The sequence below is a fragment of the Protopterus annectens genome, chromosome 13.part0 (genome assembly GCF_019279795.1).
Source record: "Protopterus annectens isolate FY-2018-M chromosome 13.part0, PAN1.0, whole genome shotgun sequence".
Classification (NCBI taxonomy): Eukaryota; Metazoa; Chordata; order Ceratodontiformes; family Protopteridae; genus Protopterus; species Protopterus annectens.
This window is the reverse complement of record NC_056747.1, coordinates 617,673,926-617,699,484: the sequence shown is the minus strand read 5'-3', so window position 1 is coordinate 617,699,484 and position 25,559 is coordinate 617,673,926. Positions and strand designations below refer to the sequence as shown.

General features: G+C 40.1%; 1 protein-coding gene across 3 annotated transcripts in view; it reads right to left on the bottom strand.

Annotated features, from left to right (window-relative positions):
* The window catches only part of TEX14 (testis expressed 14, intercellular bridge forming factor), a 3,435,352-nt gene that overhangs the window by 1,082,711 nt on the left and 2,327,082 nt on the right, over positions 1 to 25,559 (bottom strand). For all 3 annotated transcript variants that reach the window (XM_044054283.1, XM_044054282.1, XM_044054281.1), the window contains one exon: positions 20,988 to 21,069. In XM_044054283.1, the coding sequence (XP_043910218.1) occupies positions 20,988 to 21,069 (82 nt within the window). The remainder of the gene's footprint in view (positions 1 to 20,987; positions 21,070 to 25,559) is intronic.

Below are 25,559 nucleotides of genomic sequence, written 5' to 3'. Positions count from 1 at the left end.
CATCCTGGAGATCTACAGAGCACATCCAATCGTCCTTGCACAGAAGAGGCTGGATTGACTGAACCATAATCATTCGGAACACCCCCCCCCCCCAACATCTTTAGTAAATTTCCACATGTGACAAAGGCAATCTTATATTTATATAAATGAAAAAGATATAAAATAAAATAATTTTAGTTGTAAACAGTTTACATCACAGACACATCTTGAAATTACTAATCACTTATAAACATTCTAGTCATTGGCAGTTAAGCATTATATAACTCATTCAAATACTGCCGCTTAAACCTCATACCTGCTCTGCATATACTTTTCCCACAATTCCCATTTTTTTCTATGTAGTTTGCTCCTTCCCATTTCTAAAGATCCCAATTCCAGTTTTTTTTTTATCTCAGTTACTATATTCACTACTTCTAGTAAAGTTGGTCTACACTTTGATTTCCATTTTCTAGTAATTGCTTTTTTGGCAGCCACCATAATTTTACTATGTCTAGGCAATTCCGATTCTGTAGCATAACTCAAAAAAGTCATCTCCCCAGTCAGTCCAATCCGCCCACCCAGCATCTCCGACACAGCAGCCCGCAGGGAATCCCATAAGTCTGCCAGCTCATCACACCTCCAAATAATATGTTCCCAGCTACCTCTTTCTTGCCCATCACACCTCCAGCATTTGTTATCCACCTGAGGAAAGAGTCTACTTGGGGTATAAAAATACCTATGTAAACATTTCCAGGCAAAGATCCTAAATCTTCTAGACTTTGTTAAATATTTGGGAGATATACATATATCCTCCCATTGTCTCTTTATGAATTGCTTATCCAGTCTCTCTTCCCAATCCTTTCTATGCTACTCTGATTGATTCCTGTAATTATCATGCAGTATTTTATATGCTTTACTAATTATTCCTTTTTTAATGACATCTTCTGTTCTTCATTCCATTAAAAACTGTACCAGTGCTGGTCTTTCATTTAGGAGCCCCTATTTCTTTCCCTTTGCCTATACTCTGATATCAGTCCTTGATAGGGAAGGCAATCTCTAACCTGCAGTCCAAAACATTTTTTGGCCTCTTCCCAGTCTATTACCCTTCCCCTTCTAGTCATTTTTCCCAATACCTTGGTTCTTTTGCCAATTTTCCCCAAAAAATTCCAGCTCCCTCTTGCCTATTATTTGTATCCCTGACCACAGTCAACCCTATCAGCAAAATCTCTCTTCTTCATTCTTGTACTGATTTGGTTCTTAAAATACTCCCTGCTATTTTATGAATATAATACTCTGTATGATTTTGGTTGTTCTCCTTAAGAGTCTGCATACAAAATCCCAATCTCTCCTTATTTCTTGAGCTTCCTCCCTGCGTCATCATCATTCCTTTCAACATTGAATTATGGTTTTCTGCCTGTGCTATGTATAAGAGCCTTAACTGTGTTGCTCTAAAATAACCCCTCAAATTAGGTAATCCTAGTCCACCTTTTTCTATTGGTAGAATCAGCTAATCCCACTTGACCCTTGCTGTCTTCACTTCCCACATAAAATCCTTCAACTCTTTTTTAATCGTTGTCCACAATTTCTCCTCTGGTTGATAAAAGTATGCCTGACCTGTGTATAAGACTAAAGGGACTAAAAACATTTTAACGGCTTGTATCTTAGTATCCATATCCATATAACAAAACTTCCAGTTTCTCAATTTTTATATTATCTTCTATTTAGTCTCTTCCCACATATCCTTAACTGCCACCACAGAGTCATTTCTAATCCATACTCCTAAATACTTCATTTTATCATGTCCTCATAAATATGGATATTGTTGGACCAATTCGTGTGTGGGTACATAATTTACCACTACTGCCTTTGTTTTAGCTTCATTCATTTTGTATCCTGAGAAGATATGAAACTGTCTTAAAATGTTCCACAACACTGTAATGTCACATTCTGGTTTTGTCATTTATAGAATAAAATCATCTGCAAATAGAGACAGCTTTTCCTGACTACTATACCAATTATATCCTTGAATTTCTGAGTCGTTTATTTTCTTTGCCAGTGGTTCCAAATATAATGCAAACAACAAAAGGGAACACAGACAACCCTGAGTGGTTCCTCTACTCAAGCAAAAATTATCACAAAGGACCCCACTCACTTTAATTTGCACCTCAATCCCTCATATATTCTTCTAATCAAGCTTATAATTGTATCACGGAAAGCAAATGTTTCCATTGCCCTGCTCATGAAGTCCTAGTCTACTCTGTCAAATGCTTTCTCTGCATCAAGACCCACCAATAAAAGTGGTACTTTCTTACATTCTGCTTCCATCTGGGTCATCAATGTTCTGTTAATATTGTCAAATATTTGCCTCCCCTCCACAAAACCACACTGATCCACATGTATAACTTTTGCCATTCTCTTAGCCAATATAGACATAAACACTTTATAATCATGGTTTAGTAAAGAAATGGGCCTGTATGAAGCTGGATCTGATGGATCTTTACCCTCCTTAGATACTACTGTTACCACTGCCTTCTTCCAGAATGCTGGAACTTCTCCTCCTCTTAAAATACTGCAAACAAAACCTTCCAGATATTTATCATTTTTCCCTCCTAACTTCCAAACTTCCACAGGAATACCATCTATTCCTGGGGACTTTCCTGTAGATTGGTTATACATAGCCATTTTTATCTCATCCCTTCCTTTCCTAACTGTTAGTAATTGAGCCTCATCTACCTCTAACTTTGGCATATTTAATTCTTCCCTAAACATTTCCATTTGTACCTTTTCTTGATTTCCATATTTCTCTGCTTTATACAAATTTTCATAAAATTTCCAAAATATTTCTGATACTTCTATAGGGTCTCTTGTTATCTTCCTTGTTATAGGCTCCCTAAGCTTGGTGACTGCCCTTTCCACTTTTTGTTGTACTAAAAGTTTTTGTGCTCTAGAATTATTATAAAAAATAGTTGCTTAACAGCAATCTTTCTAAACTCGCATATTATTGAGGTAATCCCTTATTTTCTGCTTAGCATTCTGCAGTTGCTCCTTTTCTAGTTCTGAGAGATTTCCCCTATTTTGCAATACTTTAACATTTGTCAATCCCTCTAAATAACTGTTGTTACTGTTTAACCATATCTCCCTTTCTTTTATTTCCAACCTAGCTTTAAATTCTACCTTAATTTTATCCCACTCCTTAGCTATGTTTTCAGAAGACAAATCTGTCTTCTCTAGTAGCTCCTGAAATAAGTCCACAACCCATTCCTTAAATTCCTCTCTTTTCAACCGGTAGGTGGAGAAGCGCCAGTGTCTCATTTTCATTTCATTACCTTGAGTTTTTATTTTAGTTATTATTAGTGCATGATCTGAAATAGTTATTGGGTGCGTTTCAAGACTTCAATTAAATGCACATGTTCCTGTGAGATATAAAATCTATCTAGCCTAGCCCAGTATTTGTATCTGTGAGTAATATGTAAATTCACTCCGAACTCCTACTACTGAATTCACATCTTCCATGCCAAACATTTTCATAAATTTCTTCAAAAATCTACCCTCCCTGTAACCATTCAGAACTTTAACTTCTTTACATACTGATTCAGACTGCTTAGATCCAGAATTGGTCTTAGATCCCGTTTTCTTTGGCACCAAAAAGGAGCAGGAGTAAGTTCAGAATTCTATATGTTCAATTGGGACCTTTTGGATGACTTTTTGTAGCAGCTTTTAAACTTCTTGAGCTGCACAGTCCTCTGAATGGGTGGAATGTCAGGGAGTTTCCTCCTGGGTCCCAGAGGTGGAAGGGAAAAGGGAATGTAATGGCCTCTGGATATTATAAATAGCACCCAGGACTTGTTTGAAAGATTTGTCCAGGCATTTAGGTGCAGGGACAGATGACCCCCGACTGCCTCCAGAGACAGACAGTCAGCTAGCTCTTCAGGAGAGATGATAAGGCCTGTCAGAGAAAGAGTCTTTGAAGCCCTGGTTTTGTGGACGCCCTTTGCCTCGGGGGCAAAGTCTACCATTGAAACCTTCTCCTCTGCCTCTGGAGGAAGCATCCCCGCATGGGTCTGGAAAAGGCCCTTAAGATTTCCAGAACCAAGTTTTCTTCCATCCTTGCTGGTTTCTGGAAAAAGTTATCTGAGGGGTGAAAAACTTGATTCCCGTGGCAGATGGGTTTTTTCCTTCCAGCTCACTGCAGGTAAACGTATCTTTCACTGATGGCACAAAGAGGACCCATCAAAGGGAGCATTAACAAAGAACACCTTAACGGGTTCCACAAAGTCACATAGCCACATCCAGGCACGTCTCCATATGGCTATGCCTGAACAGGCTGCTTGTGAGGTAGCCTCCAATGTATGGGAGATGAAAGTCATTAAAGAATTATTAATAGATGAAAGAGTAGACAGCTGGGGAAGAGACCATCTTGAGGTCCTTCGCCGACATCGTCTCAGCAAGACAGTTTGAAAGGTCCTTGATCAAATCTCTTTCCAAGCAAGTAAAGAGTGCCAAATAATTTAATGACCTCGGTGAGAATGAGGCTGAAGCATAGATGCACTTCCTGAATCTGTCCATCACTCTGGACTCCTTGTTCGTTGGATGGACAGAGGAGCTCTGCTCAGCTCCTTTTTAGTGGCTGCCTCCACAACAATGGCATCAACTGGGACACCCTTGGTCTAACGGGTTCTGTCTGCTAAGGGGACTAAAAATTTATCTGGATGCTTGGGAATGAGATTCACAGTGCCCGGTTCCTTCCAGGCCTGGCAGGAAACTAGGTCTGCCGAGGTGGAGGTGGGGGCACACAGGACGTAGATAGGCCCACCCCAAAAGCCTCCAGGAACATCAACTCTTAAGAAGAAGGAGGGTGGGCAGACCAGCCATCCTTCTGTCAAAGGATTTCCAGGATGTCTGCGAAGGATCTTTCTCCCTCATCAAAGTCGGTGTCTTCAATGAGGGACTCCATCGGGGAGTCTATGTGCCTCCTTCTGCACATCTTCCTCCGCAGAACCTCCTCTGTGGGGTGTTCAGGAAAGGTGTTGGAAGAAAGGGGAAATTCCTCAGGGGAAAGAACATGGGGTAGGTTGACCTGGAGCAGGAATGATGGACACAGTGCTCGGACCCAATGAGGGATGAAGGGAAGGATCCGAGATGTGAGAGAACAGATCTCTATGTAAACAGAAGGCCCTTTCTACCATCTGGAAGGCCAATGGACCTGGGAACCCCCCCCCCCATCTCCCTTGAAGCCAAGACAGCCAAGGAGGAAAGAATGGGGTCAACCCTGGATCTGTGGCCTCCAGAAAGAACCGAACATGAGCTGTTGAGGGCAGAGGCACCAGTAAGGAGGGACAGATCTGACAGAGTTAGAGCTGAACCCAACCTCCCTGACTCAGAGCCAACATCTTGGATCCGAGACCCACTCTGATCCGACAAAATCGGACCAGGGCTGATCAGGGAACTTATCAAAGTCGAGGATGGGGGCTTCCTTGGGTCCGACACTGACTCTCTCAGGTATCTTGAATCCTGGGACTCCAAAACCACAGGTTGGATTGGAGAAGGAGTCTAAATGGTCTGGGCAGGTGCACTCATGGATCCGGGAGGGGACAGAGTTGGCAAGGCAGCCATTTGGATCTGAGCCTTGAGAAATCTTTGCATTATCCTGTCCATATCAAACTCTGTCAAGCTCCTAGAAGGTCTGGATGAGGCTGAGAAAGTGGATCTGTAATGTTTTGGGGGTTTCTACAATAACTTGGCTGGTAGCGTTGATGAGACTGTCCTTATTATACTTTCTGGAGTTCGGCTGCTAGCCCTTGGATCTGAAGGCTTGGGATCTAACACTAAACCGGAAGAAGAGGAGAACTAGTTATTGTGAGCTATGGATCTAAACAGGGAGTAATATCTTTTGGATCCATAGAGATCAATGGATCTGAAAGAGATGAAGTTGTCCTTGGATCCGAGGGAGTCGGAACCGAAGTTTTTACAAGTTTCCGTGGAGGCTCGGAGGAAGTCCTTGGTGACTTTTGCAAAGATCTCTTCTTAGGCTCATCACAGCCATGCACTTTTTGAGGTGGTTTGATCTCCAGGAGAAGAGGAAGAGGTAGGCAGCAAACCTTTAAGAATTAATTTGTTTCGTTAATCACATATGGCCCTGGGATTAAAGGAGGCGCAGATTTCATAGGCTGACCTTAGATGTCGGGGCCCAGGCAATAGACGCATTTCTTAACTAGTTACTAATAACAATACCTTTTTTGGTAGAAGAAATGCAAGAAGTGCCAAGGCACTTAGGTAAGAAAAAAGGGAGAAGACAAACAAACAAGCAAACATACTTATACCTGAGAAATCTAAAAGCTAGGGAGGAAAGAGAGAAACCATATCAAATAAACTATACGAAGACTCAAAAAAAGAAGTACAATATCAAATTTTTGAAAGATGTAAAGAAATGTTTTCACACTCGATGGTGGCAAACAAGATCTGGGGAGTTAGGGATAGTATAGAGCATTATGGGTAGAGGGAAGAGTTCAAGACTAGGATCCAAGGCTTGAAAGTGCGTCAAGAGTTGGATCTGAGGGTCAGATCCATAACCCGTCAGTGAGGAAGAATAAAAATGGACAACACAGATATGCTTTTATAACAACAGTTACACTGTCCATAATAAAATGGAGTGTTTGTACCGTCAAAGTTGGGTACGTCCACAGATTCTTAGATTGAATAATTAAAATTCTTTGGAACACACAGCCACCAAACCTATGGTACATAATATTTTTGACCTGGTCCTAACTAATATAACCACTACATGTATCACCCTTCTAGTTTCTCCAAACTTGGTTAAGTCTGACAATAAATGTTCAAAATCTATAAAACTCCAGCAGTCAATTAATTTTGAGTTCAGGTATTTCAAACACACAAACTTCCTCAAACTATAACAGGCTATCCAAATTCATTTGTAACACAAACAGACCTAACATCCACACAGTTGCTATTTATACAAAGGAGTTTTATTCCAGCACAGATAAATGCCTTGACCTGGCCATCCCTATTAGAACCAAGTATAATGGAAAGTTTAAGAAAAAAAAAAAAACTGGTGGTCCACTAGCTTAAATAAACTCTATAACACGTGAAAAAGCAATCTTAAATCATTCAAACAGATCTAAAACTTCTTGTATTAAGAACTGCATCAAGAATATCTGTAAGAAAGGTACTATGCAGGCTAGTAAGGCAAATCATGAACTTAAATTAGCTTCTGGAGCCAAGGATAATTATGAGTCCTTTTTAGTTTTGTTTGGAAACTAAAAAATAATACACAGTAGGGGTCTGAAATTAACAAAAATAGCACCACCCACTCAGACCTAGTAGGCATAGCAAATACACTAGCAGACAAATTTAGTGTACACTTTAAACCAGAAATGACTATCTTAACTCCACAAATTCCTGAATTCTTTACACATCCTAATATAAAAAAGAAATCCATCCTAAAGGTGCTCACTAAAGCCCAAAAAAGAAGTTATGTACTCACTATAATATTACATCTGTGTTGTCCATTTTCATTCTTCCGCAACTGCTAGGCTCGGATCAGAGCCTTGGATCTGACTCAACCAATACTAAAGCTTATGGTAACCAAACAGCTCTTGAGCTCCTCCCTTACCCATAATACACCAATCCCTAACATACCTCAGATCCTTTCCTGATTTACATAAAGCGATAGTTGCCAATGTGCTTGCAAATAGACACATAAATTCATATAAATCTTACAGAAGGAACTATATCTGGAGCTTAACATAAAGGACAGTGGTGTCCTTACAATATCTCATTCTTTCAGAAATCTGTTGTGAAACGGGTTGGGGGATTGGTGGGTGGGAAGTTGAGGAAGAATGAAAATGGGCAACACATCTGGAACGTTTGGTGGGTACACAACTTCTTTATCTGATGTTGTCAATTTGCATTCTATCCTCAACTGTTGGGAAAGAGTCTCCAGCTACCTAAATCCTGGGTGGACTCTAAGGAAGGATATTCCTGAGCACAGCTGAGCCAAAGGCTGCTCTACCCCTCGAGACCAGTTTGTAATGAGTGATAAAGGTTAGAGAACTGGCTCAGGTTGCAGCCACACATATATCTTCCATGGAAGCCCTGAAAAGAAGCACTGAAGAAGTTGCCATGGATCTAGTTGAATGGGCTCTTACATGCTTAGGTAAGGTTAGACCCAATTTGTTACAGATAAAAGAAATACAATTCATCAGCCATCTGGCTAGAGTTACTTTTCTTATTGTTTTTTTTTTTTATTTTTTTATTTCAAATCTGCGAGGGAGACTAACAATTGATCTGTCTTCCTGATTTCTTTTGTCCTATGTAAGTAAAAACATAACTGTCTGTGAACATCCAATAAATGCAACACATATTTACCTTTGTTTGCAAATTTAGGAAAGAATACTGGCAAATTAATGGATTGATAGTTACTGGATTATGACACCACCTTAGGAAGGAAGGACGCATTGGTATGTAACATAATTCTATCTTTATGAAAGATAAAGTAGGGAGGTTTCAATGATGTTTGAAGCTCAGAAACTCCTCTGGCAGAGGCAATGGCCACTAGAAAGATAGTTTCCCAGGTCAGGAACTTAAGATCGCATGTAACTGCTGGTTCAAAGGGGGAATGAATTAACGCTTGCAGTACCAAGTCAAAATCCCATGGTGGAGTAGAATCTTTATTCTGGAGTCTCAATAGAGAGTGCCTCTCAAGAATGCTTTCCAAAGTTTAGAAGAGGCGACATAAGAACTTTCAAATCCAATATGAAAATTAGGTATTGCTGCTAACTGAACTTTAATGGTAGAGGAGCTCACCCCTTCATTAAAAATTAATGCCAATAATTCAAATATGTTATGTACTGGAGCTGAAAAGAGATCAATATGTTTTTGTTGCACACAGTAAACAAACCTTTACTGCTTACCTGTATAAAGCTTTTTCGTAGATAGTTTATGGGAAGAAAAAAAGATATGACAGCGAGGGGAAGAATGCATCGGTTATCTGGCTATTAATTGAATTGGAGAAACCATGTTGTTAACCTGAGGTTTCAGCTATCCAAATGAACTCTACCTGTTTGATGCGACAGGAGGTCTGGAATCCGATCCAGACTCCAAGGTTGGAAAAGTAGATGAGGCCATAGGAAGGGGAACCAAATCTGACGAGGCCAGTAAGGTGCAATGAGGATGATTTTGCTCTTCATCTGGCAGCTTTCTGCAGAAATTTCGGAATCAGGGGAATTGCTGGGTAATCATAAAGTAGGCCGGGGTGAATCGTGAAGTAAAGCATCATTCGGTGATTCATCCTATGGGGGATTATGGCAATGTAGGTGCTGCATTTGTTATTTACGGGAGAAGCTAAAAGACTGAAGCAAGGCTGGCCCCCACTGACAGAAAATCATTTCTGCCACTTTCATGTTGAGAGACCACTCATGAGGTAGAAGAACGGACCTGCTCAATTTGTCTGCTATAATGTGGGACTTCCCCAGAATGTGCATTGCTATGAGAAAGCAGTTGGATGAGATTGCCCATTGCCACACTCTGAGTGCTTCTTGACACAATATTAGGATCTGGTCCTTCCTTGTTTCTTGATGTACCAAACTACCAATACATTGTCTGTTTGAATCACAACTGTACCTAAAAGGAGAGTGTCCTGGAAGGCCTGCAAGGCTAAGAGCACTGCTCTCATCTGTGGGACATTGATAAGCAAGCTGGCCTCTTTTGGGGACCAAGTGCCTTGGACTGTTCCCTCCAGAAAGTGCCCCCCTCCCCATCTGGGAAGCATTCATGGTCACTATGGCCTTGAGTTGAGGGAGAATGAAAGGATGCGTTTTTAGAACTTGATCCATGTGAATCCACCATCAGAGGCATCTTTTGCATGCCTGAGTGATTCTTATTTTTTTTGTGTTAACATGTGCTGGTAAAGAATCGACCATTGTGTAGGTAGCATCCAATGAAGAATTCTCATATGAAACCTCGTCAAAGGAACTAACATTATCGCAGCTGACAATGACCCCAGGGCTAGAAGGATTAACTGGACTGAAATGCTTGTGCTACGAATTACTCTCCTGACCTGGCATCTGATAGTCTGTACTCTTGAGAGAGGAAGAGAAGCTGCCACTGATACTGTGCTGAAGACTGCTACTATGAATTCTAAGGTTTGAGATGATTCTAGCTGAGACTTGCTGTAATTTATGGTTATCCCAGGATGAGAACAAATCTGAGGTACTAGATCTCTTGCCCTTGTTTGTAGATATCTGGTTAGGGTGGTAATGAGCCAGTTGTCTAGATATGGAAACATGCAGAATCCCTGCAGTCTCAGGTGAGCTGCGACCACTGTCATGCATTTGATAAACATCCTGGGGACCGTGGTGAGGCCAAAGGGCAGTGCTCTGAACTAGTACTGACTGGCTCCCAGCCGGAAGTGTAAGTACCTTCTGGACTGTTTTTCATATTTATATGACAGTATGCATCCAGAAGGTCTATCGAGCACATCCTTGCCCAGGAAGGGTAGAATGGACTGCACTGTGACAATCCAGAACTTTATATGTTGAACTGATTTGTTCAAAATGCTGACATCCAAAGTTGGTCTCCAGTCCCCCCCCCCTTTTTTAAGAACTAAAAAGAACCTTGAGGAAGTTCTGGATTATACCTGGTCTGGTAGGACCTCTTGGATGATTCTTTCTTCTAGCAGGTTTTGTATTTCTAGTGCTGCTACTTTCCTCTGACTGGGCAAAACATCGAGAATTTTGCATACAGTCAGAGATGGAAGGGAAAAGGGAATTATATAACCTCTGGAAATAATCCTCCGCACCAAAGTTTCTCTTGTTATATCTAGCCAGGCTCTCTGGTGCAGAGAGAGGCGACCCCCCAACTGCCTCCAGAGGTGGACAATTCAGCCTCCTGTCAGGAGCATTGGTAAGGAATCTCTGGACCTCTGGTTTTGCGGGCCTCCTCTGCTGAGGGGGCATAGTCGTCCATTAGAGTTCTCCCCTTCCCCTAGAGGAACTTTCTCCATGTGTGTCCTGAACCACATTTCATGACCACTTTGTTGGTTCCTAGAAAAGGATCACTGAGGAGTCAGAAAATGCGTGCCCACTGTAGACAGGGTCTTTCCATCCTTCTCACATCTGGATAATGTGTCCTTCACTTTTGGCGAAACAATGAACTGCTGTCAAAGGAAGCACTGACGAATGAGGATTTAAAACGCTCTGCAAAATCACATAAGCACATCTAGACATGCCTCCTAAAGGATATGCCTGAACCTGCTGCCCTTGAGGCACCTTCAGCTGCATGCAAATAAATCTCAAGAATGAATATGAAATGGATTAGAGGGTAGCCAACTGGGAGGCCACAGATGATTGCACTTGGATTTTGAAAGTTCCTTGATCAGCTCCCTTTGTAACCTAGTAAAATGTGCCAAATATTTCAGCAACCTAAGATTAAAGGTCGTTTAAGCATAAACATGCTGCCCAAACCTGTCCATTGCCCTAGACTCCCTGTTAGGGGAATGAACACAGGAACTTTGTTCAACATGCTCCTTCTTGGTGGCCGCCAGCACAACCATGGCATTCGTGGGCACCCCTTTACTCTAAAATTCCTTCCCAACAGGTAGAGCCAAAATCTGATCTGGCCTCTTAGGGACTGGCTCAACTGAGTCAGGCTCCTTCCAAGTCCGCCCAGAGTTCAAATCAATGAGCTCGTCAGCAGGTGGAGTAACCCAAAAGGTAGATGGACCAACTCAAAAGACCTCCAGAAACACTAATTCCTGCAGTGAAGGGTTACTGGAGGTCCGACCACCTCTCTGCTTCAGTATCTCAAGGATGAACTCAATCATTGTTGAAATTTTACTATTACCTTTATCTAGAATGCATAATTCTCATGTAATTTATATTTTATTCAGTACTATTTTTTGCTATTGTATCTACTCTCATTTGTATTTTTTATTGTATCAACTCTTATTTTTTGAAATGTACATTTGTAATGTATATTTCTAAACTGATTTTAAACCTGGAGCTTTTCTCCTCTGGCCTCCACTGAAAATGAGCTTTCACTGGCCCAGTGGGCCTTCCCGGTAATCAAATGCCAATAAATAAATAAACAAATAAATAAATATTTCCAATTGAGACATCTTCCAGAGGTGATTGTGGGGACCCTTCACCCTCAACAAAATCAGTATCCTCAGTGACTGACTCTTGTGGAGAGTCCAAGTGCCTCCTCTTGCACTTTCTCTTCCTAGGGACTTCCACTGTGGAATGTTCTAGAGAAGTATCGGAAGAGATTACGAAACCCTGCTGGGTGGTCTGTGGGTCTTGAGCTGGCTGTCCCTGTGGTGCTGAATGATGTGGCTCCAAGCGCGGAGACATCTGGGTTTGGATCTATCACTCCTGTTGGAACAGAAAATACCCTCTTCACTCCATTAAATATAGACCACTCCAGAGAGAAGGAAGACCTCAGCCTCAAGAAAGCAGGCTTCTGGACCACTGTCTCCTCCTGCCCTGAAAGTAATCTCCTCGAGGAGTAAGTCAGAACCGAGCTATCCAATGCCAAAGCACCAAAGTGCAGAGATGGCCCTGAAACCTTCAGAGTCGACTCCAATGCCTCAGACCCGACAAGTAAGCTTCAGCTCGGAGTGTCATCCATATCCAATGATGTTAGAGACGGTACACTCAGAGTTAGTTTCAGATCCAAAGATACAGTTATCTTCAGATCCAAGCCAGACGGACCCAAAAGGTTCAGATTCAGGGACTCTGAAGCAATCAGAGGAATCAGAGAAGGAGCAACAAGTGGTGGTGTGGTAGATGGATAGGCCTCCTGACCCAAGGGAGGAGGAGTCAGTAAAATAACCACCTGAATCTGTCCCAAGAGAAACTTTCTCATCATTCTGTCCACAACTTTCTCAGTCAAACTCCTTGATGAATGAGATGAGGCAAAGGAATGTGACTTGGACTGGCACCTTTCCAAAAAAGGGGAGTGACCCCTAGAAGGCACAGGATCATAAGTAGGGGAATACCTTGTCCTAGGAGGAATTATTGGACCCGAAGTAGTCAGATCCATGGGTTTCTGTGTCAGATATGAGGATGTAGGCTCCACTAGTTTCTTCTTCTTCTTCAGATCCAAAGGGAATGCCCTTTTAGATGTTTTAGGACTGATTTCGATCTTTCCTTGACAGCTCTGAAGATTGAGCTGAAGAAGTGGAAGGCTTAGGAAACTTTGATACAGACTCCTTAGCTTTAATTTTGGGGGACTGAGCCCCAAAGATACCATCACCAACAGAAGATAGCAATAAACCTTTGAGAATAAGCTAATTTTTCCTATCCACAAGAGCCATGGGATTGAAATTTTTGCAAATGGAACAATCCTCCTGAAGATGTGGCAGGCCTAAATACAAGACACAAAGAGTATGAGCATCTGAAAGAGGCAATTTGTGCCCACATTTCAGGCACTTTTTTTAAAACCGGAAGGTCCTTTTCTCAGACATACTGGCAACTAAAGGAAAAAAACCCCGTATTACAGAAGAATACCTTCATATATATATATATATATATATATATATATATATATATATATATATATAGATACACACACACACACACACACACACACACACATATATATATATATATATATATATATATATATATATATATATATATATAGATTTACCATCAGAATGTTGAATGACAAATGGTTGAAACTGAATTGGTTGAACACACTATATTGAATGATCAAAATGTTGAAATTAAATACGTCTAAACTCACAATGCCGAAATTATCGAATTTGCCCATTTTTGCACTGTAGTGCGATCTCGGAGTTGATATATTTAAGTGGGGGGGGGTGCAGGGGGGCATAGCCCCTCTGCAAAATAGTAGAGTTAATCTCATTGCTTTTTCAACGTAATGATTGTAGACATTTTAACAATTCAATGTTTTGGGTTGGGATCTAATTTTTCGACCAAATGATAGACATTTTGCCATTCAATTTCAATATTATGATGGTAAACTATATACATATATATATATATATATATATATATATATATATAGAATATAGGAAGAAAAAAGAAAGAATACCAACTATGGCAACAGAACTACACCAGCGTATATGACAGATAGTAAAAGAGAAAAACGGACTACCAGCAGTGGTAAATAAGAATTACAATAATGTAAGAGGGTAAGAAAATAATATTTATAAATAAAGATTAAAAAGAAAAAAAACACATCTTAATGAAACACGAGAACTAAGGCTGACCACGTCTTTTTGTGAAAAGCAGCACATGAGATCAGAGGTATGTTATGGATTGGTGCATTATGGGTAAGGGAGAACTCGAGAACTTTTTGGTTACCACGAGCTAACCCACATTTACTACAAACTTCCTCTGCAAGTTAAACAAAGAGACACCCTAGCAGCCTTCAAATTAAACCTGGATGACTGGATAGGTATGTATACATTTACTCCGGGACTGACCTGTTTTGCCCTTCTTGAGAAGGGGGATACAGTATGAAGGTAGTTACTGTCAAAATGTAAATGGTCCTGTGACACAATCACCTAGTATATTCTATCATCCTATGGTGAATGATAAAAGATTATTGTACTGGTGGAGATATGCTACCTGCTCAGTGTAAATAACAAGATGAAAAGTGAAAAATGGAAAAGAGTAGTTAAGAATAAAGCTGGCTAGCAAGGGGGGAGGGGAACATGAGTGATAGAAAAGTAAATGGAAGAAAATACATTGGTGTCTATGGCAGTGAATGTGAAACTGAATGAAGTGTGCAATTGGAAATTAACAGATATCTGTATGGGGCTTGTGGGGTACAGGATATAAGGTCAGCTAGCAGGAAAGAAGGGTGTTAAAAGGGAGGAGTGTTCTGTGAGGACATGAAAGGGTAACACAACACAGCACATATAATGTGAAGTAAATTTTGATTTGCCTATCCAAAGAAGAAGGAGGAAAGAACACAAGGTGCAGGTTTGAATCTCACAAGGGATAATTGGCTAGTTTTAAAATGGCTCACAAGGGCAGTTAGCTTAGTACTAACCTATGAACCTATATGAAACAAAAGTTAAGAGGTGCATATGAAAGAAATATACCCCTCACTGGTGAGATCAGATCACAAACTAATCTTGCTGGAGGTCCTCATCCCAACCCCACCTGAAATAAAAAAGACCACAGTAAAAAACTTCTCGAAAGCCGACTTCACACTTCTAAAGACTAGTGTGGTCTCCTTTAAGGCCCCCGAGCCGGCGGAAAACAGTACTCAAGCCGCTGAATCACTTACAAATTCCTTCTACCAGCACCTGCAGGACTGCATGGATAAGGCAATCCCAAGCAAAACAAAGACTCTTTGTACCAAGGGCAAGCGTCCAGTCTGGTGGACCCCAGCCATAAACAAACTCTACAACAAAAGGAGGAAGCTACTACAAGATAGAGCAAAATCCTTAAAAGGTAAGACACCTTTGATCACTATAAGTAAAAAGCTAAGAGCTCTCATAAAATCATCCAAAGCAAATTTTGAGAGAAAAATAGCTAAAGACTCAAAAGACAATCATAAGGCCTTCTTTAGCTATGTTAGAAACCTGGGAGGAAACTCCCAGATATGCTCAGAACTAGTTCAAAATGATGTGAAGATTACTGATCCTACAGACATTGCCAACATACTGGCTGACAGGTTCAGTGCAAATCCCCTCCCCAAAAGGAGAGATATCTATACCAAATGGTTGCAGCCCCCAAACATCTCAAACGCCCAAGTGAGAACTGCTCTCTCCAAAGCAAAAAACACAGCATCCATGGGACCTGATGGTGTCCCAGGCTGTGTGCTCCACGAACTCAAAGAGGAATTAAACCCACAGCTAGGACAGCTGTTTAATCATAGTCTCACCTCTGGATACGCACCCAGGAGTGGCGCACTGCGACTGTGGTCCCACTTCACAAAGGCGGTGCCTCCACAGACCCTGGAAATTACCGCCCATTAGCTTGACAAGCCTTATCTGCAAAGCTATGGAGAGGATCATAATGGACCTCATAAATAAAGACATAGGGAATTTGCAGACTTTGGATCCAACCCAGTTTGGCTTTGTCAAAGGCAGATCATGCCTTTTAAACTTGGTTGACTTTTGAAACAGTCACCAAAGCCATTGACGAGGGAAAGGCAGTCCATACAGCCTACCTCGATCTGGCGAAGGCCTTGACACAATACCCCACTCGGGTATCATTGAAAAACTCATCAGCTTAAATGTTAACCCATACATCACAAGATGGGTTGCAAACTGGCTGAGTGACAGAACCCACAGGGTCAGAGTTGCTGGCGCCATGTCAGACTCAAAGCCTGTCACAAGTGGTGTCCCACAGGGCTCAGTCCTGGGCCCACTCTTGTTTGGCATCTACTTTTCCGAAGTACAAGCAAACACAGGAGGGTTATGGCTGACAAAGTTTGCAGATGACTGCAAACTGGGCGCCGTAGTCGAAAACACATCTGACACAGATATCCTTCAGAAGGGTCTCACAGAAACGGATGACTGGTGCCAGAGCCATGGCCTAAAGTTAAATGCCAAAAAATGCATAGTCATACCCTTCGGGAAACACAAGATTACCCCTAGCTACCATATAGGTGGTAATCCTCTGAGCACAGAAGAAGTTATCAGGGACCTGGGGACCCAGGTTGACAGTAGCCTGTCATTCGACACCCATGTAGCTAAAGTAGTTAGGAAGACCTTCTACATTGCCCACCTTATCATGAAGGGATTCACATCTAGATCAAGGGAGGTCATAGTCTCCCTATACTCATCACTCATCAGACCAATGATTGAGTACAATGCCCCATTCGGAATGTATCTGACCCGACACTTGCAGCAGCTGGAGAGGCCACAAAAGTTCCTCACCAAAAGGATAAAGGGTCTCAAAATCTGTCCTATGCTGCCCGACTGAAAGAACTCCAGCTCTATTCAGTCGCCACCGCTTGCTCAGAGGTGACCTTTGCCTGACATACAAGGCCATGTCTAACCCAGATTTGATGAATATGCTTCACCTCAAAAAATCTAGATCCATCAGAGCCACAAGGGCGGGAGACTTAAACCTCGACACGGCTATTAATAGGACGTGCTGGAGGGATAGATTCATCACCCAAAGACTCCCTATGCTGTGGAACAAAATCCCGGTATGTGAGGCAGAGCACCTCGCTGGCCTTGTTCAAGAGAAATCTTGACCAATGGATGGGAGATCGCAGATATACTCCAGGGATTACCTCAGTGTCACTGCTAGACAGAGGCACAGCAAAATAATGGGTATAGTTCCCCATACAAAAGGGGTGGCGTAAGCCACAAAACTATGGGCTAGGCTTATAAATGCCCTCGGGCAGATAGCCTAGTATGAACCTATGAACCTATGAACTTAAGAGTGAGACAGGTGGCTAAAAAGCAAAGGGTGAGAAATAAAAATTAGATTATGGATATCCTGATTTCACTCTTGCCTTAAGTGAAATAAACATATAGGGTATGCGTTTATGGGTTATGAAATGGTAATGGGAAAATGATGGGAAACATGTTGGAACACTTTTTAACAGATAATGTAGATTTGCCTAAAAATAATGCTGCATTGCTGGAAAGAGAAAGACTGTTAAATGTTCAAACTAGAGATGAAATGGAAAAAGTTTATATATATATATATATATATATATATATATATATATATATATATATATATGGGTTACCTTCATTTTATTGACAGCTCATTTCACTGACAACCAAATCAGCAAGACCAATTCACTGAAAGTTCATTTTACTGAAAACTCATTTCACTGAAACTCATTTTTGTCAACAGTTATATATGGCCTGTTCCCCACTGTAGTGCGATCCTAGAGTTAGAATATATACTAAGGGGGGTGTGTGGGTGCATTTATGTAAAACCTACCAAGAGGAATGCCCTTTTGCATAAAAGAAGTATGCACCCGCGACATATTCCACGCAATGTACTTAAAGGGCAGATATATAGAACTTTAAGACTACATAGTAATGACAGAGATGCGCATACAGCCCTATCACAATTAAAATTAGATTTTTTAGAGAGAGATTACTCAGAAAAAGAAATAATAAAAGCCATAGGGCTGATAGGTGTAAACCATACTTTGACTATACAGCTGAAGAATCAAACACTAGCCAAGATAGAATGGTTACCAATGACAATTTTAGAGTTACTTTTCAATATTCTAATGATATCAATGAATTTTGTGACATTATAAAGAATAACTGGAGGCTTCTACAAGATGCACCAGAATTAATTAGTATAGTTGGTACAACACCATCCTTCTCTTTTAGAAATAATAAATCCATAAAACAACACTTATACCATAAGAAGAGTGTAAACAAAAACCTGTATGAATCTACTAGGATAGGAACATTTCCGTGTAGAAATTGTACAGCATGCAAATATTTATATACTAGTTCCTTTTACCAACATCCCTCTGAGATTCACACTGAGAATGCAGTACTATGCAGACTGTAAAACAGTCAATTTGTTTTTTCTTTCTGTGAGAAATGTCATGCCTACTATGTAGGTAAAACAAATAGACAACTTAAAGACACGGTGCTTGTGCACATCAGGGATGTGAAGAACAAGAAAGAAAATAATGCATTAGCAGTACATGTACTACAAATTGATCCTACACATAGCTTTAGATTTTTTGTTTTACAAGTATTAGATGTAGATATTAGAGGGGGGGATGACTGAAGAATCGTACAGAAGCAGCAGAACAGAAATGGATTCTTCTGCAAAATGCTGAAAGATCTCCAGGTCTTAACAGTACTTCTTCATTAAAACCTTTTCTGAAGGCACGCCCTCTTAGGCATGAATAAAGAATGCTGTTTTTATAAAGAAGGATTTTTACATAGTTTTTATATGGTTTTTACACAGTTCTTAAATGTTTTTAAAATGTATGCAAATGCTTTTGAGTATGTGTTTTATATCACGTTATGTACTATATATGCACACATTTTTAAATACTTTGTTCACTTTAATTGATGTGATTAAGTCAGCCGACTTTGTAGAGGATTATTTAGGATGAGCACTGTCTTTGAATGTTGTCTGATGAAGCGACTGGATGTCGTGAAAGCGCTTACTTTGTGTGTATCTTTGTTGTTTTATTGCATAAACAGTTTACAGTACGTTTCTAGCCTGCATGCTTAGTGCAGTATTTTATTTACTTATTTGGCTTTTGTTTTCCTGCACTACTCCGTACCCTGCCTTCATTCGTTTTGTTCTTATATTGTTAGGATCCACAGAAGTAGTGTTTTTAATTTTGGAAAGTGATGAAAAGACTTTACAGGGGTAAAGTGAAGTTGAAAAAGAATTTGTCCTGAAGAACATTTGCAATGGCTTTGGTGTCAGAGTTTAATACATAGTTGTAGGTTATTTCTAAGATTCCTAGTATGGCTGAAGAAGGCTTTATGGTTATCTTTGGAATTAATTATAAATAAGAAGTTTATAGCTGGCTTTACATTTTTTAATGGCAAGTTTGAGCAACTTAATTACCACATTTAAATCCCTTTTATAATGATGATGTGGACAACATTTAGTGATGGCCACCTGGATTTTCTTTTAATTACAAAATTTGTTGATGTGGTGGTTCCAACATATGGTTCAATTCTAAACTTGCCATTCTGCTTATGCTGCACTGGTACAGATGCCCTAGTGTGTCTATCCAAGAGGGAGTAAAACTGAAGAGCAGTAGGAACAGACTCAATGTTTGCTAGAGAGCTATACTACTTTTGATTATTGGTAAGATTAGTAAATACTACATAATTGGTTTCAAATGTAAAATAGTTATTAGGGACCACAAAGCCAATTTTTATAGAGGACATTAAAGCAAGATTTTCAGATTTGACTAAGGAGGGGGTAACACTCTAGGTGATGCAACAGGAAGAAATGTTGGTGAGGATACAATCAAAAAGGTTAACACCTCTGGTAGGTAGGGTAACAGGTTGGTGAAATGTACTGGCATTTACAAAATGCAGATATCTCTAGGCATATTTGTTGTTGGTAGTAAATATTTACCAGTTTATTTGTGGATATTTGAAGCTACCGATAAGAAAGATGTTTGGTTTGACTGTTAACTTTTCTAATTAGTTAAGGTGTTCTGTATGCTCAGAAGGGGTCATCTATGTGGATCTAAATTTGGCTATAACATGATAATTAACGATATTGAGTATAACTAGGGCTCCAGCCACTTCCAGATTTGTATCATGTGAAATCTGGTGAGGGACAATGGAGTTGCAAATAAATACAGATACTCCCCCCTCTCCATTACAGTTGCCAGTGGATGTGAATGAATGACACGCATGTATGAATAGGTTTTTAATGGGATGTAGCAAACATCAACGCTGGGGTATGCAGCTGCAATATTAGCAGCATATTAGGGTCTGTGACTACTATGAATGAGGAAGGGTGGAAGAAATGCTGACCAGGTACCACAGTCTTATCTAAATAAGATTCATTTTCAAATATGCTATTAGCATAGTGCTTACTTCCTGGCCTATATGTGCTAGGTTAACTACTTGCCTATGCTACCAATATCCTGCATAATGGAGTGGAGAGTGCTTCTGGTCAAGGAAAAACATTGTAATGCTATATATAGGTATATGGCACCAGCCAGACCTAAAGTATCAACAGGCATGGAAAAGACTTGGAGTGATCTGTAAATTTTCATTTCATTACACCTATGTGCTGCACTGAGGATGTAGACTGTAAGCAAAACAGCACCCAGTGACTACACTGTGATGGAACTCTCTGTCAACCACATTCTCTACTCTTGTCCCTATATTGGTTAAATCAAAATCAAGCTGTCGAGTAGGTTTTCCTCTTCTGCAGAGGACAGGGTCTCCTCCAACAAAAGATTATCTTAAGCATATTCTGTGCTAGGTAACTGGCAGAAAGCAAGTATCAGTAATGAAGATGAAGGACACAGATTATCGCACCAGTCATTGGGCCACTGCTTTAAACAAGCATAATGCTTACCTGAAATATCCAAAATGCAGGAGTTTTCTTTTCGCTTGCCAAAATCTTGCATTATTTCAGATTCACTTTCAGACTTGGAAATCTAAGAAACAGTATTTACATTACTAACAAATCTTGTCTGGGATTGAATCAGATCCTACATTCTAACCAGACTTCATACACTTCATAAAACGGACATGGTTATTTTTGTTATATTCAAGTATTTTAAAAAAAAAATATATATATATATATATATATATATATATATCAGATGGCAATTGCAGGACAGGCAGTTAAGTGCAGCATTTCTAAAAGTTAGAACAGTGTGATGCTCAGACAAAATTAAGATTTTTAAAATGAGAAAAAGCAAAACTGCAACTAGACTACATTACTTTTTGTTGCTCGTCCTTCTCTAACATAGAAGACGATCAGGCACAGTAGTTCGTTTAGAAGCTTTATTACATAGAAACACATCAGGATGGATAGCAGCATCATAAAATACAAACAAGCTAATTAACAGGCACACACACGCATGCTTACATCTCAACAGCTCACTACAAAATGGCAGTGAGACTCACACATGCTCAGTATTTATACACTTGTGTAAGCCCTTATATAGCTTTTTAAAGATGCATACACACACAGTGATATACATCCTCCCAAAGATTGCCCTTAGTTTAAAATAACCTTGAAGTTAAACATGCATTACTATAGATATTAGAAACAAACACAATGTTCATGTCCAAGTAGCTGTGTATCTGTAACATTGTCTGGAGATGCGACCAGATCATATCTCATAACAATCTTGACTGGGTTTAGCAACAGGGACAGTCTTTGGTGAATAATTCATATCAGGAACTTCTGGATTCATCACAGCAACGAGAATATACTCTGGAAATTCCTTTGGAACTGGAACACTGGAAAACTCACTCTGAGCTAAAGAGTCTTTCTCACAGACAATGTGTTGTGCTATAGTCTCGGACACCAGCATCAAAGTTTTCTGATTCCGCCTAAATTCTACTCTTTGTGATTCCACAATGTATGGTCTTGGCTCTGGGCAAATGTTCTTCATGACTCCAATCCGATCATAACCTTTGGACGTTTGCATCCTTACCATCTCTCCTTCTCATAATGGATTGAGCGGTTTGCTGGTCTTATTGTAGTAAGACTTCTTGGTTAAACGCTTCTTCAACAGACTAATTTTCACAGACCTGTTGTTCTTTACACATGGAACCAACAACTGATGACTGATTGGTAACGTGGTTCTGGTTTGTCTCAACAGAAGTCTCTGAGCAGGGGAAACAAGATGCTTATCACAAGAAATATTTCAGAGATTCAAGAGATTCAGGAAAACATCACTATTGTCTTAATTTGACTTCTTTAGTAATTGTTTTGCACTTTGAACTGCACGTTCTGCAAGGCTATTTGACTGCGGATACTCTGGGCTACTCGTGACATGAGTAAAGTCCCACTCTTTGGCAAATCTTTTGAACTGTTGGCTTGTAGACTGTGTGCCATTGTCAGAAATAACTTTGTGCAGACTACCATGGACTGCAAAATGACGCTTCATCTTAGCGATGACAATACTGAATGCTTGATTTGGAAGATGGTCAGTCTCGAACCAATCTGAATAAGAGTCTACTAACACGAAGTAATGTTGACCACTCCACTCGAAAATGTCGGTAGCTATTGTTGACCAAGGTAGTTCAGGAAAATGGTTTAGCTGAAGTGGTTCTTTCTGTTGATATGACTTAGTAGCATTGCACACAGAACAAGATGGTAGCACTGTCTCAATATCTTGTAAGATACAAGGCCAAAATACTAGACCTCTCGCCCTTCTTTTGGTAGAGTCTGCTCCTGGGTGACCACGATGCAAGATAGTAATGTACTCTTGTTGGAAAAACTTTGGAACAATTACTTTCAGACCTTTCATAGCAATACTGTAGTTGGACAAAATCTCATCTCTGTATGGAAAATAAGGTTGCACTTCTTGAGATGAACTAGATTGCTCAGATGGCTATCCTTGTTGAATAAAGTGGTTGAGCCTCTATAAAAATGCATCTGTGGCTGTGTGATCTCTCAGCTCATCAAGACGTGTGGAAGAAAGATTTCTCACTTCCATGACTTCAAAATCAAGGTTCTCATTCTCATGCTGTTCAGTGGTGTTTCTGGGCGATCTGGACAATGTATCAGTAAGATAAAGAAGTTTGCCTTTCTTGTAGACAATAGTGAAATTATACTTTTGCAATCTCAACACCATATGTTGCAATCTGTCTAGAGTTATGCATAGGCTTTGTCAAAATAGTGACAGGATGTTGGTGGTCTGTTTCGATCTGGATAGGTCTACCATAAACATAATCATGGAACTTTGAACACGCAAACACAACTGCCAAAAGCTCTTTCCCGATCTGAGCATACTGAATTTCAGTTTGGGTAAGAGTTCTCAAAGCATAGGCAACAGGTTGACCCTCTTGTAGAATAACTGCGCCTAAATCAAAATTTGAAGCATCACATGAAAGAGTAACTGGCTTGTGAACATCATATTGTCTGAGAGTTGGTAGACTGGCAATACTCTGTTTCAGAACATCAAATGCTCTTTGGTGCTGTTCTAACCAAGACCAGGATGCATCTTTACATGTCAGCTCTCTGAGCAGTGCTGATATTTGACTCAAGTCTAGAATGAACTTGCTTAGGTAGTTAACCATATCAAGAAAATGTTGCAGGGCTTGAACATTGTCTGGAACTGGCATCTTGAGAATGGCTGTTTGCTTCGAAGTGTCTGGTCATAGGCCTGAACTGGTAAATAAATGACCAACATAAGTAACTTCTGGTAGCCTGAATTTGCACTTCTGTGGATTGAGCTTAAGATCACTTGACGTGCTCTTTCCAGAACTTTTCTGAGGTTTTTGTCATGCTCAGCTTCACCACTACCTCCTACTAGTATGTCGTCTACTATAACAGCACAAGGATACCCCCCCCCCAAAATTGCTCCATTCCACATTGAAAGACTTCACTTGCAGAATGCATCCCAAATGGCATTCTCAAAAATCTGTACCTTCCAAATGGAGTACTGAACGTAGTTAGCAATGAGGATTTCTTGTCAAGCAAAATTTGCCAAAATAAACTTGCATCTAAGACAGAAAAACAGTGGCATTTGGCATAAGAGCAGCGACTTCTTCGACTATGCTCATTTGATGATAAGGTATTTTTAGTGCTTTGTTCAAATCTCCTGGATCAGTACATATTCTGATGTCATCTGACCTTTTCTTATGAGCTACCACCATGGAAGATACCCACTCAGCTGGAGTAGATGAGCCAAATGGACAAAACATACCTTGTTGCACTTTATTTAGCTCAGCTTTGACTCTGTTCTGCACAGCTATTGGAACTTTCTGGGCTGGCCTGATAACTGGACTGACATATGGGTCTAACTTCATGGAGTACACAACTGGAAGCTTGCCTAGTTTGTCTTTAAAAAGATCAGCATACGTAGAAAAAATATGTTGGGCGAAATTAGAGTAGTGGTCTTTCAAGCTAACATGATGGACTTCCTTATTAAATAAAAGCAGTCCAATTTTCAAACTGTCTCTGAGCCCTAATAATGACTGGACATGCCTCTTGACCACATAAAATAACAAGTCAAAATTTCTCCCAGCAGAGTAATACGAAAGTACTACTGAGCATTCAGTTTGAATTTCTTCACCTCCATAAGCAACACGCTTCGCACATTTTGCCAAATCAAGCCTTTTACCAGCACATACTCTAGCAAATGTTTCTCCTGACATAACACTGCACTTGGAACCTGTGTCATCTTTGAGCTCAATGAGTTTTCCATTTATCCGAACAGTACAAAATACTGTTCATTCTTTGCCCTTAAATCTACTGCACTGACTGTTTCATGAAGTACAGACACACCACCAACATAAAAAGTAGGGTTGCAGCTTTCAAATTATCAACTTGGTTCTTTTAATGTTCCCTTTTAATAAAAAAATGTGTGCCCTTTGATTTACAAAACATTTTGAAATGATTACACTTATTGCATTTGTGGCATTGCTGACAAAAAGCTAAACATTTCACCCCTTTAGATTCATGATTTCAACCTCAATTATGACAGATGACAATGAAACTACTACAGTGGAGCCCATACTTTGAGTTTGCTGACTCACTCTTATGCTTCACTGAGACTATGCGAACTCTGGTACAGGGGCTACAGTTACAGCCATGTGCTTGGGCCTGTTTCTCTTAACCACGTGCTGCATATTATCAATATACACTCTAAAAGTTACTGGAAGCATGCGTTTCTCATTTGTAAGCACATTTGTGTGCTTTTCTGTGAGTTTGTATATTTGATAAATCTCAATGGCCTTGTTCAAAGTTAAAAAACACAAAAGGCCAGCACCAAGGAGGAATCCAATCTTTTTTATTATGAAACAGACCGGTTTCGGTCCTGAAGATCTTTATCAATACAAAAACAGAAAAATGCAAGGATAACACCCTTTTTAAAGAAGTATCCCTTAATTGAACCACCAATCAGAACAAAAAAGTTTTCATTTAATTAAATATAATAGACACACCCACAATAAAATGTGTATA